Genomic DNA, 19274 nt, shown 5'->3' on the forward strand with positions numbered 1-19274 from the left:
ATAATATTATGTGCCTGTGGCGTGGTTGGCCACACAGTTAGGGCCTGTTTGGAGGCTGACGCCGAGCGCCACACCCCGCCTAAGGTGCGGCGGCCGATTCGGCCGCCACAACTGCGGCGCGCGGCGTGTGGCGCGGCATGATGTTTGCGGCAGCAATCCAAACACGCCCTTAGTTCACTGGCCATCGCGCCGTCTTGTCGACTCGAGTGTTATTTACAGGATTCTTCTTGCTAAATAGTGGCAGGAAACGGTTGAGATTTCATTGGCTGGTTTTGGGATTTTAGCCTGGGATTTTTTTTATAAAAAAAATTCGACCGCGACACAGTGGACATGTCACACGCGAACCATCCTCTCACCGGAACCGCAACAGAAATCACAGGTAAAAAACACACACTACCTATTCATGTTTTAGTAGATGGGCCAAATAGTTCAGATGGCTCGGCTGCAAGCTCCTTTCTGGGCCATCTAGGACAGACCCAAAACTAGGCCCAGGAATAAACCGAGCCCATCCCGGTGCACTATAAAAAAAGTTGGATTCTTCGCGTCCCCCGACACCTTCCCCGCACACCGGTTGCGATCCGCCGCCATCGCTTCAAGCAGCGAACCCTAGCCGCCCTCAGCGACGGATTGCAGATCTCCCAGCCATGGTGAGCTATCGGAGACCATCTCCGTCCTCCGTCACGCCTCGCCGCCGCTGCTGTCTAACCCTTTCTTTTGTTGGTTGTGGTTGCCGCAGACGTTCAAGCGGAGGAACGGCGGACGCAACAAGCACGGGCGCGGCCACGTCAAGTACATACGCTGCTCCAACTGCGCCAAGTGCTGTCCAAAGGTAGCCGTTTCCTTCCCTTTGGACCGTATTTGTTTGTGATGGATGAATCGAGCCGTTGTTAGCTGCAAGGGCATGGCCTCGTTGGCCACATTGTTTAGATGCAATTTAGGTGGATAGCTTACAGTTCAACAGGGCACGTAAATTTTCATCTCTCGAGGTAGCACCACGTTATTATAAATGAAATATGTAAAGATATGTATATTCAAATGGACCAACGGGATACCACGTCCATTCTGCTGTGGAATTTGTGGCAATTTTCCCTCCAGTACTTGCTTGCATTGAGGTGAAACTCCCAGCGTGTTAATCATCTGTGTGCCTGTATAGTCATAGCTGTGGTCAAGAGTGGTCTTGTTAACCATGCAGCCTTCTGTTTTGTAGCTTTGCGTTTACTATGACATTGTAATATTGGAACCAAATCCAGCGTTCTGCGTTCTTGGATATTTTGACCTGCGTTGCAATATTTGGGCTCAATTATCTGTCGAAACTGTTGTGGAAAATGTATGACGTTGGCACTATTTTTTACTCGCAGGATAAGGCTATCAAGCGGTTCTTGGTGAGGAACATTGTTGAGCAGGCTGCTGTGAGGGACGTGCAGGAGGCCTGTGTGCATGATGGTATCATAGTCGTCCTTATTAGCTGCATAGTCCGATGATCTATTTATAGGTTATCTAGAGAAACCGTCCTTAATATCTTCATTTGCACAGGATATGTTCTTCCCAAATTGTACGCAAAGGTTCATCACTGTGTCTCATGCGCAATCCATGCGCACATTGTTCGTGTTCGCTCTCGTGAGAACAGGAGGAACCGTGAGCCCCCGCAGCGTTTCAGGCGCCGGGTATAATTCTTGCACATGCTTATCTTGATAACCATATCAATTGTATCCTTTGTTTTATTTGAACTTGATTGTTTCCTGATAGCTCTATTCAGAATTGTCTGATAGCATACCCTTAGTGCTATGCTATTGTCGCTTTTATAGGCGTTGCATTCACTGTGTGTATGTTGCAATGGATGCGTCAACGAAAGCGTATATAAACATGTGTTGGTGCATTTTGCGGTTTTATATGTGATGACTGATTTTTTAGGTCGGTCATTATTGCTTGAATGCACACATTGGTATATAATTTCGACACATTTTGGCATGCCACTATTTGTCCAGTTTCCTGTAGTATTGCATGTTTCTTTGGTACTTGATAAAGCTATTTCTGTTGTCTTGTAAGTGCGACATGTAAAAATAGTCTAACTTTTATCTCCAGATAGAAAGTGTTTCTTGGTGTTATTTCCATGCTATGATCGCTTTTATAGGCGTTGCATTCACTGTATATATATTGCAATGGATGCGTCAACGAAAGCGTAAATAAACATTTGTTGGTGCACTGTGGACTTGTATATGGTGGCTGATTTTCTTGTTCAGTCATAACTTCTTCAAGGCACACATTTTGATATACTTTTCACTTGACATTAACTAGGTGGTGAGATTTGTTATAACAGGCTATGTTTTTTTGTTTATGCTCTGTAAATAAAGTTACTTGGGACATGCCTTGCTATGAAAGACCACATGTCTGGGCTAGTATCAAATGCCTTACGCCTGAACGGCCCCTTGTTTATGATTGTCCCCATTCTGTCCATGGTCTGATAGTGAACTTCGGCTGGAAACGAGCCGAGCCAGGCTCGGCTTGGCTTGGTGAGGCTCGGTGGAATAGCGAGCCGAGCCAGGCTCGACTCGGTCACTTTGCGAGCTCGATGATGAGGCTCGGCTCGGCTCGATATAGGCTCGCGAGCCTGTACATTCAAGTACTCAACAACAGTAATTACGGTCATTAGCTCAAATTTAAAGCACAATATGTTCCATATAATAAAAAATTATGTCCCTGCACTCTAGTTCCTTATGAGTTGTGACCAAAACAACACATTGGTTACTGGACCTAGATGACTGGACACTAATAAACAAACTGACAACTGATAGGTGATAGCTGCAATAGTTTGGACCGAGCCTCGAGCCGGCTCGGCTCGGCTCGTTAGTGTAGCGAGCCATGGAATTAGGCTCGGCTCGGGCTCGTTTAGGCTCGCGAGCCTCACCGAGACGAGCCGAGCTTGATCGAGCCCGAGCCGGCTCGCGAGCCTCGAGCTTTTTTTCCAGTCCTCTTCAGGTCCTACATGGTCTGATATTTGCCAGACTTGTAAACAAATATACTCTGTATGCCTATCTTCTATTATGCAACTAACTGATGGTTCTGTTTACTTGCCTTACAGGATGATGGCCCAAGGCCAGGTCAGGGCCCACCGCGCCCAGGTGCTGCTGCCACAGCAGCTCCCCCTGCTGCCGCTCCTCGTGCCTAAGTTCAGGAATGCGATTCGGGGCTTAGTTCTCTCACCTATGGGATAATGGACTTTTCCTGTTTTGAAAACCAATGTACTGTACCCCCTTGATGTTAAATTTTTAGTACAATTTGTGGTTCGTTCTTACTCCTGTCATCCAGTCAGTGCTGTGAAATCGTTGTCTGACTTAATTAATGTTGCTATGCTAAGCTACGAAGATTTTGGTTGCCTGTTGCAATTGCATGTAGCTAGCATTAGGTGGTGTTTGATTTGATTTGCAAAGGATGTGCGGTAAGCACGATATCGGAGTTCCGTTTGCAAGGGACGATTGACTGCTGTGTGTAGCATTTTGTAGTTACTACTACGCAAATTTATAAATAAAGTTATGATTAGAGAATGCTTGCTTGGTACGTATGTATCTAGTCTACAATAATCAATATACTCTCCCGTTGCTGTTTTTTTTTAAAAACACTTTGACCACTCGTTTTATTTTAAAAATAATAAGTTATCGTTTATTTTTTGATTTGTTTTATTATTTAAGGTAGTTTGTGTTTAGCTTAAAATTTTACATTTTTGAATAAGATGGGTGGTAAGTCAATGGAGCTATATATTTGTGAGTCAACGGTAAAAGTCAATGATATCATGTATTTGTCAATGATGCTATATATTGGTGAGTCAACGGTAAAAGTAAATGATATTATATATTTGTGAACGAAGCTAGTACTTAAAACGGTACAAGTTTTGGGTGGTTAGATAATTAATATTATCAGGACGAACTACTCGACAATTATTCGGTACCTATCCAAGTAGTATCTGTTATCCGTTTTTTAATTGTTCGGATTATTACCCGATTCCGTCATGTATTCGTCCCAAATCTTAACTACCCGTATCCGGTCCCGTATTCGAGAGAAATATGTTAGGGTAGGATACGAGATGATCCTGTATCTGACTGTATCCATTCTGTTTTCATCCCTAGTACAAGAATCATATGTGGTGAGGAATCTGAGCTGGAGTTGTGTACCGAATTGTTTGCAAGTCGCGCTCTATTTCATGAGTGCTTGGAGCTAAAATTTGTAATTACCTAGATAGCGAACTAAGCATGAGGCCCGAAAAACTAGAATGGTCTTCCGAACACCACTGATCTAATTGGTTCTAGGCCTGTTTAAATGTCACGTCGGGTCTGGGGTCCTTTTTAAAGGCCAGAAATACTCGTTAGCTCATTTGGCTCAACTCCTTTCAACTTTGTCAGAAATACTCGTTAGCTCATTTGCCTCGACTCGTTTCAACTTTGTCAGGAGTTGAGCTATTATCTCAGCTCGATTTGTTAACAAGCTACTCGTTAGCTTAAACGAACTAACATTTGTCAGTAAAAAAAGACTCTACTTATGTTAGATGAATTAATAAATGATAAACTATGTTAATTTGGCGTTGAATTGATATGATACAATTATTCTTTTCTAGTGTTGAATTGGCTTATTATTAACTAACAATTGATTATATTGTTGTATATATGCATATTGTTTTTTTATGGTTCGCGAGCTAAACGAGTCAGCTTGAGCTCGTAAACGAGCTGAGCCAAGTTGGTTCTCTGGCTCGGTTCCTTAACGAGTTGAGCTGAGCCGAGCTGGCTCGATATCTAACCCTAGTCGTTTACTCGTTTTGCATGGTCTGCGCCTGACCAGTGCATAGTATCGGGTCGGATTGGCCCGTGTCTTCTAGCGTCAGGTCGGGGTTTTTTCGGGTTAGGTCGGGTTTTTTTTGCTTTGGGTTGGGTCGAGTTTTGGACAAAACATCATGATCCATATCTGGTCCGTGAATTGTTGCGGGTCAAAAAATATGGTTTGTACCCGCCCGTCGCATTGGTTAAGTTGGGTTTTTTTTTCGGACGGGTCGGGTGGCCTATGATCAAGTCTATTTGGTTCATGATCATAGCTATATCACACGAGATAAGACTGGATTTATTACTAAAATTTATCACAAGTGTGACTTCTATATTACTATCTGCGTTCTCGAATATTTGTCATCCACTAGTTCATTTTTAACTAAACCGTGACAAATAAAAACGGAGGGAGTATTTACCAACCAAACTGACAAGTGCTTTTTCCAAAAGCCCGGTATATCATAATTTCACAAATCACAAACAATCAAACATACCACTTTATCCTTAAGTCTCTACTCACTAGGTGCAACTACGCTAACTTTAAGGTGTTGTTTGGTTCACGAAATATAATATAAATGGTAATGATTCACACTTGACTGAAAGAAACATGTGACGCCTAAGAGGGGGGGGGGGTAAATTAGAACTTTTAAAACTTTCAATAAACTAGGCCACAAATAAATCACTAGAGCAAAACCTATGCAATTAATCAAGCTAGAATGTGTAAACTAGGTTTTGTCTAAGTGTTGCTATCTCTACCGCAATGGCTAAGTTTCAATCTACAACAATATAACTATAAACACAAGAATGAGACTTAAATGCTTAATATAAATGCAGAAGCTAAATAGCAAGGTAGAGATGCAAACTCTCGTGGATGACGCCGATATTTTTACCGAGGTATCCGGAACCACGCAAGGTCCCGACTAATCCTTGTTGGTGCCCCTACGCAAAGGTAAGTCCATGCGTGGGCCAAGCACCTCGGTCGAGTAACTCCGTAGAGATCCGCAGGCCTTCTCCACACGCAAATGGTGCTCCACTTCCGGCTCCTCTCGGACGCTCCCCGCCGTCTCCACTATCGAGCTTCCGGCCGAAACGCCGCGGGCCTCGTTCCCACCGTGACACAAACGCGGTTGTCACAGTCTCACAAGACTCTCGTCCCACTCGGTACAATTACAACGGCTCAAGCAAGAGCCGAGGGGTTGTGTGGCTAAACTCACTCAACTAACTAGGTTTCGCTTAAAGCAAGCGCTAATGCGGTCTAACTAAGCTAAGCACTTCGCAAAGCACCTACGCTAATCACCGAGTGATTTTATTAAGCACTTGGGTGTTTGAGCAGTTGAAAATGTCTACAATATGCCTTGATATGTTGCTTGGGCTCCCACACCTTCAAATGGCTGGTTGGGTGAAGTATATATAGGCCCCAACCCAACTAGCCATTGAAAAGGAGACTCTTGTAAGGGTGGGACACCGGACAGTCCTGTCAGCCAACGGTGTGCCACCAGTGAGCCAACTGTGTGCCAATGATGTGCAGCCAAAGGCTAGTTCTGACACATGGGACAGTCCGGTGTGCCAACGGTGAGCTAACTGTGTGCCACCGGTGAGCCAACTGTGTGCCAACGGTGTGCAGCCAACGGCTAGTTCTGACACACCGGACAGTCCGATACGCCAAAAGTATGCCAACGGTGAGCCAACTGTGTGCCACCGGTGAGCCAACTGTGTGCAACAACGGCTAGTTCTGACAGATAGCCGTTACGTGCATCAGAGAGTGAACAGTGATTGTCCGATACACACCGGACAGTCCGGTGCCTCCTATCAGACATGGAGCAAATGGAAACTCTGTTAGCTGTCCTGTGCGCCAACTGTGTGCCACCGGTGAGCCAACTGTGTGCCACCAGTGCGCCAACTGTGTGCCCATCTTCTAGGTCTTCTGGATTTTGTTCTCGGGCTCCTTTGCTCTTGAGTATTGGACTTCTAAGCTCTTTTTATGTTGTCGGGGACCATAATTAGGGGTACCCTCAAGACTCCTAATTCTCAGCTGGTAACCCCCATCAGCACAAAGCTGCAAAGGCCTGATGGGTGCGACTAAGTCAAGGATCGGTCCATTCGAGGGACTCGATCATGCCTCGCCCGAGCCCAGCCTCGGACAAGGGCAGCCGACCCCGAGGGATCTACGTCTCGCCCGAGGCCCCCCTCCAGCAACGGACATACTTTCGGCTCGCCCGAGGCCTAGTCTTCGCCAAGAAGCAACCTTGGCCAAATCGCCACGCCAACCGACCAAATCGCAGGGGCATTTAATGCAAAGGTGGCCTGACACCTTTATCCTGACGCACGCCCTCCAGTCGATAGAGCCGAAGTGACCACAGTCACTTCGCCGCTCCACTGACTGGTCTGACAAGAGGACAGCGCCGCCTGCGCCGCCCCGACTGCTGTGCCACTCGACAGAGTGAGGCTGACAGCAACCAAGTCCGGCCTCAGGCGCCATAGGGAACTCCGCTTCGCCCGACCCCAGGGCTCGGACTCGGGCTCAGCCCCGGAAGACGACGAACTCCACTTCGCCCGACCCCAGGGCTCGGACTCGGGCTCAGCCCCGGAAGACGACGAACTTCGCTTCGCCCGACCCTAGGGCTCGGACTCGGACTCAGCCCCGGAAGACGACGAACTCCGCTTCGCCCGACCCCAGGGCTCGGACTCGGGCTCAGCCCCGAAAGACGATGAACTCCGCTTCGCCCGACCCCAGGGCCCGGACTCAGCCCTGGCATTAGCCGACGGTCTCCGCCTCGTCCGACCCGGGGGCTCGGACTCGACCTCGACCTTAGAAGACGGACTCGACCTCAACCTCGGAGGAGCCTCCACCTCGCCCAAACTAGGGCACAGACTGACCACGTCAACAGGAGGCGCCATCATTACGCTGCCCCAAGCTGACTCAGGCTACGGGGAACAAGACCGGCATCCCATCTGGCTCGCTCCGCCAGACAAGTAATGATGGCGCCCCGCACGCTCTATGACGACGGCGACTCTCAGCCCCCTTACGGAAGCAAGAGGACGTCAGCAAGGACTCGACAGCCCCGACAGCTGTCCTTCCGCCAGGCTCCAGCGCTCCTCCGACGGCCACGACACCACACGAACCGGGTGCCAAAACCTCTCCGGCTGCCACGATGGCATGTACTTAGGGCGCTAGCTCTCCTCTGCTAGACACGTTAGCACATTGCTACACCCCCCATTGTACACTTGGATCCTCTCCTTGCGCCTATAAAAGGAAGGACCAGGGCCCTCTTACAGAGGGTTGGCCGCATGGGGAAGGACGGGATGGCGCTCGCGTGAGGCCGCTCGCTCCCTCCCGCGTGGACGCTTGTAACCCCCTACTGCAAGCGCACCCGACCTGGGCACGGGACAAACACGAAGGCCGCGGGATTTCCACCTCTCACGCCCGTCTCCCTCCGGCTGCCTTCCCCCCTTCGCGCTCCGTCTCGCGCCGACCCATCTGGGCTGGGGCACGCGGCGACAGTTTACTCGTCGGTCCAGGGACCCCCGGGTTTCGAAACGCCGACAGTTGGCACGCCAGGTTGGTGCCTGCTGCGTGTTGACGAACAGCTTCCCGTCAAGCTCCAGATGGGCAGTCTCCAGCAACCTTTCCAGCCCGGGACGATGCTCCGTTTCAGGAGTCTTGAGTTCATGTCCCTCGACGGCAGCTACGACATGATACTCCTTCCCCCGTCGTGCGACAACGACAATGGCGGCCGACAGCCCGCCCGCCGGCGGCGGAATCGACGACGTCTTCCCCGCGTGGTGGAAGAACAACATTCGAGCTCACCCCGTCCCCTCCCCCACCGACGGAGGAGGAGGCGGGGCAACCAAGGCCAAGCAGGAGGCGACACCTCGTCGGCTGTCGAGCGAGTCGACGGCACCGGCCCCCCAACGGGGGGCACGTCGGGCATCGACATCGCGTTTGAGACGAAGATGAGCGCCGTCTCCCCGCAACACGCCAATCCCAAGCAAACAGACGACGCCAGCACGCTCGCGAAAGGCTTGCTGGGCGTCACCCTCGTACCTGAGACGACGGTGCAGATAGTCCCTGACGTGACTTCGTCACCGCCCGTCGACCAAGAGGTACCCACCGATTCCCATCTCACGCCTTTTGGGTTCAGCCTCGACCCGCCAAGCGACTTCGCTTTGGCGGACGCCCTCATAGAGGCGAGTCCAAACCCTCTGGGGTATCGTATGCGGTCACCCTGGGACCGGCTGACGGACGTCCCAACCTACGGGCCCTCGGGGTCCGAGGAAGATGACGAGCCCGACTTCTGTTGGGATTTCTCCGGACTTGGTACCCCCAGTGCCATGCGGGACTTTATGACCGCGTGTGACTACTGCCTTTCCGACTGTTCCGGCGGTAGCCGCAGCCTCGGCGACGAGGACTGCGGCCCAAGTCGTGAATGTTTCCACGTCGATCTAGGGGGTCCCTCCGAAGGCAACCATCTTGGTATGCCAGAGAACGGTGATCTCCCTAGGCCTGTGCCTCGCGTTGACATCCTACGGGAGCTAGCTGTGGTCCCCGTTCTGGTGGGGGGTCATGAAAGGGAAATGTGCCCTTGGGCCATTTCTAAGTATTTTGGTGATTTAGTGTCCAACACAAGTGCCTAAGTGTAAAAGGTGGACAAAGTACAAATCAAGGATAAATGTATGTTTCTCAGACCTAGTACATTGTTTTATGGACTAATGTATTGTGTCTAAGTGCTGGAAACAGGAAAAATCCAATTGTAAATGTCTTGGCTCGAGCAGCCAAGACTCTGCTGAGTCTGGGAGCACCGGACTGTCCGGTGGTGCACCGGACAGTGTCCGGTGCGCCAGGATGGCTCGAGCGAAGTGGCCGCTCTCGGGAATTCACCGGCGACGTACGACTATAATTCACCGGACTGTCCGGTGTGCACCGGACTGTCCGGTGAGCCAACGGTCGGCCGGGCCAACGGTCGGCCGCGCGATCTGCGTGGGACACGTGGCCGAGCCAACGGCTAGAAGAGGGCACCGGACATGTCCGGTGCGCCAATGGCTCTCAGGCTATCAACGGTCGAGTGCGCCATTTTTGGAAGGAAATCGGGCACCGGACAGTGTCCGGTGTGCACCGGACTGTCCGGTGCGCCAGTCGACAGAAGGCAAGATCAGCCTTCCTAGATTGCTCTCAACGGCTCCTAACTGCCTTGGGGCTATAAAAGGGACCCCTAGGCGCATGGAGGAATATACCAAGCATTCCTACAACATTCCTAAGCACCAAGACATCGATTTCGCGCATTCTTTTCATTGTGATAGCATATAGAGCTCTAGTGGAGTTGTGAACTCATTGAGTTGTGTTGCGAGCTCTTGTTGCGACTTGTGTGCGTGTTGACACTCTGGTTCTTGTGTCTTGTGTGTGTTGCTAATCCCTCCCTTGCTCCGTGTTCTTTGTGAATTTCAAGTGTAAGGGCGAGAGGCTCCAAGTTGTGGAGATTCCTCGCAAACGGGATTGAGAAAAAGCAAGCAAAACACCGTGGTATTCAAGTGGGTCTTTGGACCGCTTGAGAGGGGTTGATTGCAACCCTCGTCCGTTGGGACGCCACAACGTGGAGTAGGCAAGCGTTGGTCTTGGCCGAACCACGGGATAACCACCGTGCCATCTCTGTGATTGATCCTTATTGGTTATTGTGTTTTGTTGAGGATTCCTATCTAGCCACTTGGCAATTATTGTGCTAACGATTAACCAAGTTTTGTGGCTTAAGTTTTCAAGTTTCACAGGATCACCTATTCACCCCCCTCTAGGTGCTCTCAATTGGTATCAGAGCCGTTCTCTTCACAAAGGGACTAACCGCCCGAAGAGATGGATCCTAAGGGGAAGGGTATCGTGATCAACGATAAAGAGAAGGAGTCTTTCGTCAACGAGCCAAAGGATGACAAGCCTACCGACTCGGGCTCGGGTCATAGACGAAAAGATGGGAAGAAGAAGAAGACAAGGCGCATTAAGGAGATCGTCTACTACGACGACAGTGATGAGTCCACTTCTTCCCACAAGGACAACGATGACAACGACTACGACAAACGAAAGACGGTTAACTCGAACTTTTCTTTCGATTATTCGCGTATTCCTCAAAGTGCAAATGCTCATTTATTATCTATTCCACTTGATAAACCTCCTCATTTTGATGGAGAGGACTACGGATTTTGGAGTCACAAAATGCGTAGTCACTTGTTCTCTCTCCATCCTAGTATATGGGAGATTGTAGAGAGCGGAATGCACTTTGATAGTTCGGATAGTCCCATGTTCATTAATGAGCAAATTCATAAGAACGCACAAGCTACTACTGTTCTTCTAGCTTCATTGTGCAGGGATGAATACCACAAAGTGAGCGGCTTGGATAACGCCAAGCAGATCTGGGACACCCTCAAGATTTCTCATGAGGGGAACGACGTCACCTTGCTCACCAAGATAGAGTTGGTGGAGGGCGAGCTTGGACGGTTCGCGATGATAAGGGGCGAGGAGCCGACACAAACATACAACCGGCTCAAGACCCTTATCAACAAAATAAGGAGCTACGGAAGCACGCGATGGACAGACCACGACGTCGTCTGGCTGATGCTAAGGTCCTTTACCGTTCTTGATCCTCATTTGGTAAATAATATTCGTGAGAATCCCAGGTACACTAAAATGTCGCCCGAAGAAGTCCTTGGAAAATTCGTTAGCGGGCGGATGATGATCAAGGAGGCGAGGTACGTGGACGACGCCTTGAATGGTCCGATCAACGAACCGCAACCCCTTGCTCTCAAGGCAACAAGAAGCAAGGAGGCGCTACCTAGTAAGGTGGCACAAATTGAGGCAGCCGGACTTAATGATGAAGAGATGGCCCTCATCATCAAAAGATTCAAGACGACACTTAAAGGTCGCAAGGGACAGCCAAGCAAGACCAAAGCCAAGGGGAAGCGCTCATGCTTCAAATGCGGTAAGCTTGGTCATTTTATTGCTAACTGTCCCGACAATGATAGTGATCAGGATCAAGGGATCAAGAGGGAGAAAATGAAGAACTATAAGAAGGCAAAGGGCGAGGCACATCTTGGCAAGGAGTGGGATTCGGATTGCTCTTCGTCCGACTCCGACAATGAAGGACTCGCCGCCACCGCCTTCAACAAGTCATCCCTCTTCCCCAACGAGCGTCACACATGCCTTATGGCAAGGGAGAAGAAGGTATGTACTCGAAACTCTACTTATGATTCTTCAAGTGAGGACGAATCTAGTGATGAAGATGAAATAGATTACTCTAGCTTGTTCAAGGGATTGGATAGAAATAAAATTGATAAAATCAATGAATTGATTGATGCCTTGAATGAAAAGGATAGGCTTTTAGAAAAGCAAGAGGATTTGTTATATGATGAACATGATAAATTTGTAGAGGCACAAAAATCCTATGCTTTAAAAGTTAAAAGAAATGAAATGCTTTCTTATGAACTATCTACTTGTCATGAAACCATTTCTACTTTACAAGGTGTTAACAATGATTTAAATGCTAAATTAGAAGTAGCAAATAAATCTAATTCTTGTGTAGAACATGTTATAATTTGTACTAGGTGTAAGGATTTTGATATTGATGCTTGTAGTAAACACCTAGTTGCAATTTCTAGATTAAATGATGAAGTAGCTAGTCTTAATGACCAACTTAAGACTAGCAAAAGTGATTTCGATAAGCTAAAATTTGCAAGGGATGCCTACACGATTGGTAGACACCCCTCAATTAAGGATGGACTTGGCTTCAAGAGGGAAGCCAAGGACTTAACAAGCCATAAGGCTCCCATCTCCACCAAGGAGAAAGGGAAGGCCCCTATGGCTATTAGTGCTAAAAAGAACCATGCTTTTATGTATCATGACAAGAGACAATATAGAAATGCTTATAGGAGTTATAATGCATATGATGCTTTTGATTCTCATGCCATGTTTGCTTCTAGTTCTTCCTATGTGCATGATAGAAATGCTGGTAGGAAAAATGTTGTTCATAATATGCCTAGGAGAAATGTTGCTAATGTTCCTAGGAAAGTTAATGAACCATCTACAATATATCATGCTTTAAATGCTTCCTTTGCTATTTGTAGAAAGGATAGGAAGATAGTTGCTAGGAAATTAGGGGCAAAATGCAAGGGTGATAAAACTTGCATTTGGGTCCCTAAGACAATTGTGACTAACCTTATAGGACCCAACAAGAGTTGGGTACCTAAGACCCAAGCCTAAATTTGCCTTGCAGGTTTATGCATCCGGGGGTTCAAGCTGGATTATCGACAACGGATGCATAAACCATATGACGGAGGAGAAGAAGATGTTCACCTCCTACGTCAAGAATAAGGATTCCCAAGATTCAATCATATTCGGTGATGGGAACCAAGGCAAGGTGAAAGGCTTAGGCAAGATTGCAATATCAAATGAACACTCTATCTCTAATGTGTTTTTAGTTGAGTCTCTTGGATATAATTTACTATCTGTTAGTCAATTGTGTAATATGGGATATAATTGTCTATTTAGAAATGTAGATGTTTCTGTCTTTAGAAGACGTGATGGTTCACTAGCTTTTAAGGGTGTACTAGACGACAAACTTTATTTAGTTGATTTTGCAAAAGAGGGGGCCGGTCTAGATGCATGCTTAATGGCTAAGACTTGCATGGGCTGGTTGTGGCATCGCCGCTTAGCACATGTGGGGATGAAGAACCTCCACAAGCTTCTAAAGGGAGAACACGTGATAGGTCTAACCAATGTACATTTCGAAAAAGATAGACCTTGTGCAGCTTGTCAAGCAGGTAAACAGGTGGGAGGAGCTCATCACAGCAAGAATGTGATGACCACTTCAAGACCTCTGGAGCTGATGCATATGGACCTCTTCGGACCCGTCGCCTATCTAAGCATAGGAGGAAGTAAGTATGGTCTAGTTATTGTTGATGACTTTTCTCGCTTCACTTGGGTGTTCTTTTTGCAGGATAAGTCTGAAACCCAAGGGACCCTCAAGCGCTTCCTCAGGAGAGCTCAAAATGAGTTTGAGCTCAAGGTGAAGAAGATAAGGAGCGACAACGGGTCCGAATTCAAGAATCTTCAAGTGGAGGAGTTCCTTGAGGAGGAGGGGATCAAGCACGAGTTCTCCGCTCCCTACACACCTCAGCAAAATGGTGTGGTAGAGAGGAAGAACAGGACGCTCATTGATATGGCGAGGACTATGCTTGGAGAGTTCAAGACCCCCGAGCGTTTTTGGTCGGAAGCCGTGAACACGGCTTGCCACGCCATCAACAGGGTTTACCTTCACCGCCTCCTCAAGAAGACGTCGTATGAGCTGCTAACCGGTAACAAACCCAATGTATCGTACTTTCGTGTTTTTGGGAGTAAATGCTACATTCTAGTGAAGAAGGGTAAGAATTCCAAATTTGCTCCCAAAGCTGTAGAAGGGTTTTTATTAGGTTATGATTCAAATACAAAGGCATATAGGGTCTTCAACAAATCATCGGGTTTGGTTGAAGTCTCTAGCGACGTTGTATTTGATGAAACTAATGGCTCTCCAAGAGAGCAAGTTGTTGATCTTGATGATGTAGATGAAGAAGATGTTCCAACGGCCGCGATACGCACCATGGCGATTGGAGATGTGCGGCCTCAGGAACAATTGGAGCAAGATCAACCGTCTTCCTCAACTATGGTGCATCCCCCATCCCAAGATGACGAACAGGTACCTCAAGTGGAGGCGCATGATCAAGGGGGAGCACAGGATGATCAAGTTGAAGAAGAAGAAGCACCTCAGGCACCTCCAACCCAAGTTCGAGCGACGATCCAAAGGGATCATCCCGTCGACCAAATATTGGGTGATATTAGCAAGGGAGTAACTACTCATTCAAGATTAGTTAATTTCTGAGGAACTCAACAATTTCAAGCGCAATGAAGTTTGGACACTGGTGCCTCGTCCCAAGCAAAATGTTGTGGGAACCAAGTGGGTGTTCCGCAACAAACAGGATGAGCACGGGGTGGTGACGAGGAACAAGGCTCGACTTGTGGCAAAAGGTTATGCCCAAGTCGCAGGTTTGGACTTTGAGGAGACTTTTGCTCCTGTGGCTAGGCTAGAATCAATTCGTATCTTGCTAGCATATGCCGCTCACCATTCTTTCAGGTTGTACCAAATGGATGTGAAGAGCGCTTTCCTCAACGGGCCGATCAAGGAGGAGGTGTACGTGGAGCAACCCCTGGCTTCGAGGATGAACGGTACCCCGACCACGTGTGTAAGCTCTCTAAGGCGCTCTATGGACTTAAGCAAGCCCCAAGAGCATGGTATGAATGCCTTAGAGACTTTTTAATTGCTAATGCTTTCAAGGTTGGGAAAGCCGATCCAACTCTTTTTACTAAGACTTGCGATGGTGATCTTTTTGTGTGCCAAATTTATGTCGATGACATAATATTTGGTTCTACTAATCAAAAGTCTTGTGAAGAGTTTAGCAGGGTTATGACGCAGAAATTCGAGATGTCGATGATGGGCGAGTTGAACTACTTCCTTGGGTTCCAAGTGAAGCAACTCAAGGACGACACTTTCATCTCCCAAACGAAGTACACGCAAGACTTGCTAAAGCGGTTTGGGATGAAGGACGCCAAGCCCGCAAAGACGCCGATGGGAACTGACGGACACACCGACCTCAACAAAGGAGGTAAGTCCGTTGATCAAAAAGCATACCGGTCCATGATAGGTTCTTTGCTTTATTTATGTGCTAGTAGACCGGATATTATGCTTAGCGTATGCATGTGTGCTAGATTTCAATCCGATCCTAAGGAGTGTCACTTAGTGGCCGTGAAGCGAATTCTTCGATATTTAGTCGCTACGCCTTGCTTCGGGATCTGGTATCCAAAGGGGTCTAACTTTGACTTGATTGGGTACTCAGATTCCGACTATGCTGGATGTAAGGTCGATAGGAAGAGTACATCGGGGACGTGCCAATTCTTAGGAAGGTCCCTGGTGTCGTGGAACTCTAAGAAACAAACTTCCGTTGCCCTATCCACCGCTGAGGCCGAGTACGTTGCCGCAGGACAGTGTTGTGCGCAACTACTTTGGATGAGGCAAACCCTCCGGGACTTTGGCTACAATCTGAGCAAAGTCCCACTCCTATGTGACAATGAGAGTGCTATCCGCATAGCGGAAAATCCTGTTGAGCACAGCCGCACAAAGCACATTGACATCCGGCATCATTTTTTGAGAGACCACCAGCAAAAGGGGGATATCGAAGTGTTTCATGTTAGCTCCGAGAACCAGCTAGCCGATATCTTTACCAAGCCTCTAGATGAGAAGACCTTTTGCAGGCTGCGTAGTGAGCTCAATATCTTAGATTCACGGAACTTGGATTGAAATGTAGCATACATGTGTTTATGCCTTTGATCATGTTCATTCTGCATGTTGTGGCTTATTGTGGTGCTCAAGTTGTACAAACACTCCCTGGACCTCACAAGTCCTGTTTGCAAGTGATGCACATATTTAGGGGGAGCTGTGCTACAACTTGACCCTTTGAGACTAACCATGTTCTTGAGTTTGGTTGTTTTAGTCTCCAAGGAGAATTGAAAGGGAAAAGGTGGACTTGGACCATGCAAGACTTCCACTGCACTCCGATGAAACGAGTAACTTTTCCAAGTTTATCTTTATACTCTTATTGCCTTTGTGTTCTTATTTGAAGATTTTGGTGAGGCAATGGGGTTAAAGGGCCAAGATTGATCCCGTTTTGGTGCTTGATGCCAAAGGGGGAGAAAATAAAGGCCAAAGCGATAAATGGATCAGTTACCACTTGAGAAATTTTGAAAATAGTAGAATAGAGCTTTTGGTTTGTCAAAACTTTTTATTGTCTCTCTTGTGTCAAAAGATGGCTTCTTGTGGGGAGAAGTGTTGATTATGAAAAAAGGGGAGTTTTTGAAATCTTGAATCAATTTCTCTTGGAATAACTCTCTTTATGTCTTAACATGTGTGGTTGACTTAGAGATAGAAATTTGAGTTTGATTTGCAAAAACAAACCAAGTGGTGGCAAAGAGTGATCCATATATGTCAAATTTGAATCAAAACAATTTGAGTTCTTATTTGAATTGATTTTGTACTTGTTCTACTTGCTTTATGTTGTGTTGGCATAAATCACCAAAAAGGGGGAGATTGAAAGGGAAATGTGCCCTTGGGCCATTTCTAAGTATTTTGGTGATTTAGTGTCCAACACAAGTGCCTAAGTGTAAAAGGTGGACAAAGTACAAATCAAGGATAAAGGTATGTTTCTCAGACCTAGTACATTGTTTTATGGACTAATGTATTGTGTCTAAGTGCTGGAAACAGGAAAAATCCAATTGTAAATGTCTTGGCTCGAGCAGCCAAGACTCTGCTGAGTCTGGGAGCACCGGACTGTCCGGTGGTTCACCGGACAGTGTCCGGTGCGCCAGGATGGCTCGAGCGAAGTGGCCGCTCTCGGGAATTCACCGGCGACGTACGGCTATAATTCACCGGACTGTCCGGTGAGCCAACGGTCGGCCGGGCCAACGGTCGGCCGCGCGATCTGCGCGGGACACGTGGCCGAGCCAACGGCTAGAAGAGGGCACCGGACTGTCCGGTGTGCACCGGACATGTCCGGTGCGCCAACGGCTCTCAGGCTGTCAACGGTCGACTGCGCCATTTTTGGAAGGAAATCGGGCACCGGACAGTGTCCGGTGTGCACCGGACTGTCCGGTGCGCCAGTCGACAGAAGGCAAGATCAGCCTTCCTAGATTGCTCTCAACGGCTCCTAGCTGCCTTGGGGCTATAAAAGGGACCCCTAGGCGCATGGAGGAATATACCAAGCATTCCTACAACATTCCTAAGCACCAAGACATCGATTTCGCGCATTCTTTTCATTGTGATAGCATATAGAGCTCTAGTGGAGTTGTGAACTCATTGAGTTGTGTTGCGAGCTCTTGTTGCGACTTGTGTGCGTGTTGACACTCTGGTTCTTGTGTCTTGTGTGTGTTGCTAATCCCTCCCTTTGTCACACCCGGTTTTGGAAGGTAAACCGAATGCGAACCATGTACGTGCCAGGATCAGAAATTCACGTACACGGCGATTACATAAATGACTCATCATAGCACAATGCTTCGAATAACAATAAAGATAAGTAATAATATGAAAGACTAGAGTCATTTACATAATATAATCAAAGTACACAGAACAGAAACGTAGCCAACGTAAATAAACCCACCACAGGCAGCTGATTGGGGGAGGTCGCTAGCCTAATCCTCGAACTCGTCGAAGTCCTGGAACTCCTGGAGATTTGCCTCGACGCCTTCTTCTTTACCTGAGCATAGATTGCACCAAAGGCAACCTGGTGTTTTGTGAAAGCAAGGGTGAGTACACATCAACGTACTCAGCAAATGTCCCGTTTGGCTGTAATGGACTAGCTTTATTTGGGGTTAAGGTCAAGCAGTTGCTTTTAGTTGGTCAGGTTATTATTATTAATTGAGAGCCGGGTTTTAACATTAACCCAAGTTATTAACCCAAAGTACCCTTTCCAAACGGAAAGAATACCACTTACCATTACCATAGTCATAACCATCATCCTTGTCACCACCTGTAAACCAACCATCTCTGATCAAGTATCTCTAATCAAAGAGGATCCCAAGGCCGCTCATAACCGTGAGCACGGCTGATATATCAGTTTCTAACCCTCTGCAGAGGTCGCACACTTTACCCACGAGTCATGATTCCCTTTCTGCCCGGGGAGAGCTAATCCCCATTGACCACTACCTAGGTGGCCTGGCAGGGTATCACTACGTAGCCTTTACAAAGATTTCCCAGAGGTCATAGCCGCCCGTTAGGTTTCTCCAGTTTGATAAACACAGTACATCTCCCCAAAGGAAGGGTGACTAACAAAACCAAATCAAGAACCTCTGCAACCAGCCTCGGCAGAGCAAGTACTGTGCCCGGACCCCATTGACGGCCCTACGGCGAAGCCAACTACTCCTCTGGTTCCTCTAATTAATCAGCTAAGGGCGTCCCATTCCACCCTCATGGTTGCACTGTTATCCCGGGTTGTCACTCCCTAAATAGGTCCTTACGGAGAGGCACTCAGGAAACAGCCTAAGCCCCCTAAAGTATCACAGGAACATCATCGGGATAACATCATAGTATCATAAGTATTCACATCATGTTCATTGATTAAAGTAAAGCAATAGCATAATGCTAACCATGATAACCCAAAAGGTAAACAAGGATAAGGTAAATAGAAAGCTAGTCAATTCTTAGGTTTCAATTAAGTAATGCGGGACAGTGCATTAAAAGTGAATGAGACATAATGGGTCAGAGGACACTTGCCTTCACCAAACAGATGCTCAGGTTCTTCAACCTTGTAGAACTCGAAGAGCCTGATCACATGGTCGCCAACGCTTGATCTTCGATCCCTCGAAGCTTGGAGATGGATCGCAATCTATTCGTGACGCACAGCGAATACAAACAG

At 47.7% G+C, this 19274-nt stretch overlaps 1 protein-coding gene across 1 annotated transcript; it reads left to right on the top strand.

Annotated features, from left to right (window-relative positions):
- Positions 1-535: 535 nt before the first annotated feature.
- Positions 536-3375, top strand: LOC100193263 (40S ribosomal protein S26). Its single transcript, NM_001309872.1, has 5 exons — positions 536-647; positions 737-829; positions 1359-1443; positions 1534-1664; positions 3080-3375. The coding sequence occupies exons 1-5, from the start codon at positions 645-647 to the stop codon at positions 3164-3166; spliced, it is 399 nt and encodes a 132-aa protein (NP_001296801.1). The 5' UTR covers positions 536-644; the 3' UTR covers positions 3167-3375.
- Positions 3376-19274: the final 15899 nt, after the last annotated feature.

Source organism: Zea mays, chromosome 1 (genome assembly GCF_902167145.1).
Source record: "Zea mays cultivar B73 chromosome 1, Zm-B73-REFERENCE-NAM-5.0, whole genome shotgun sequence".
In the NCBI taxonomy this organism is placed as follows: Eukaryota; Viridiplantae; Streptophyta; class Magnoliopsida; order Poales; family Poaceae; genus Zea; species Zea mays.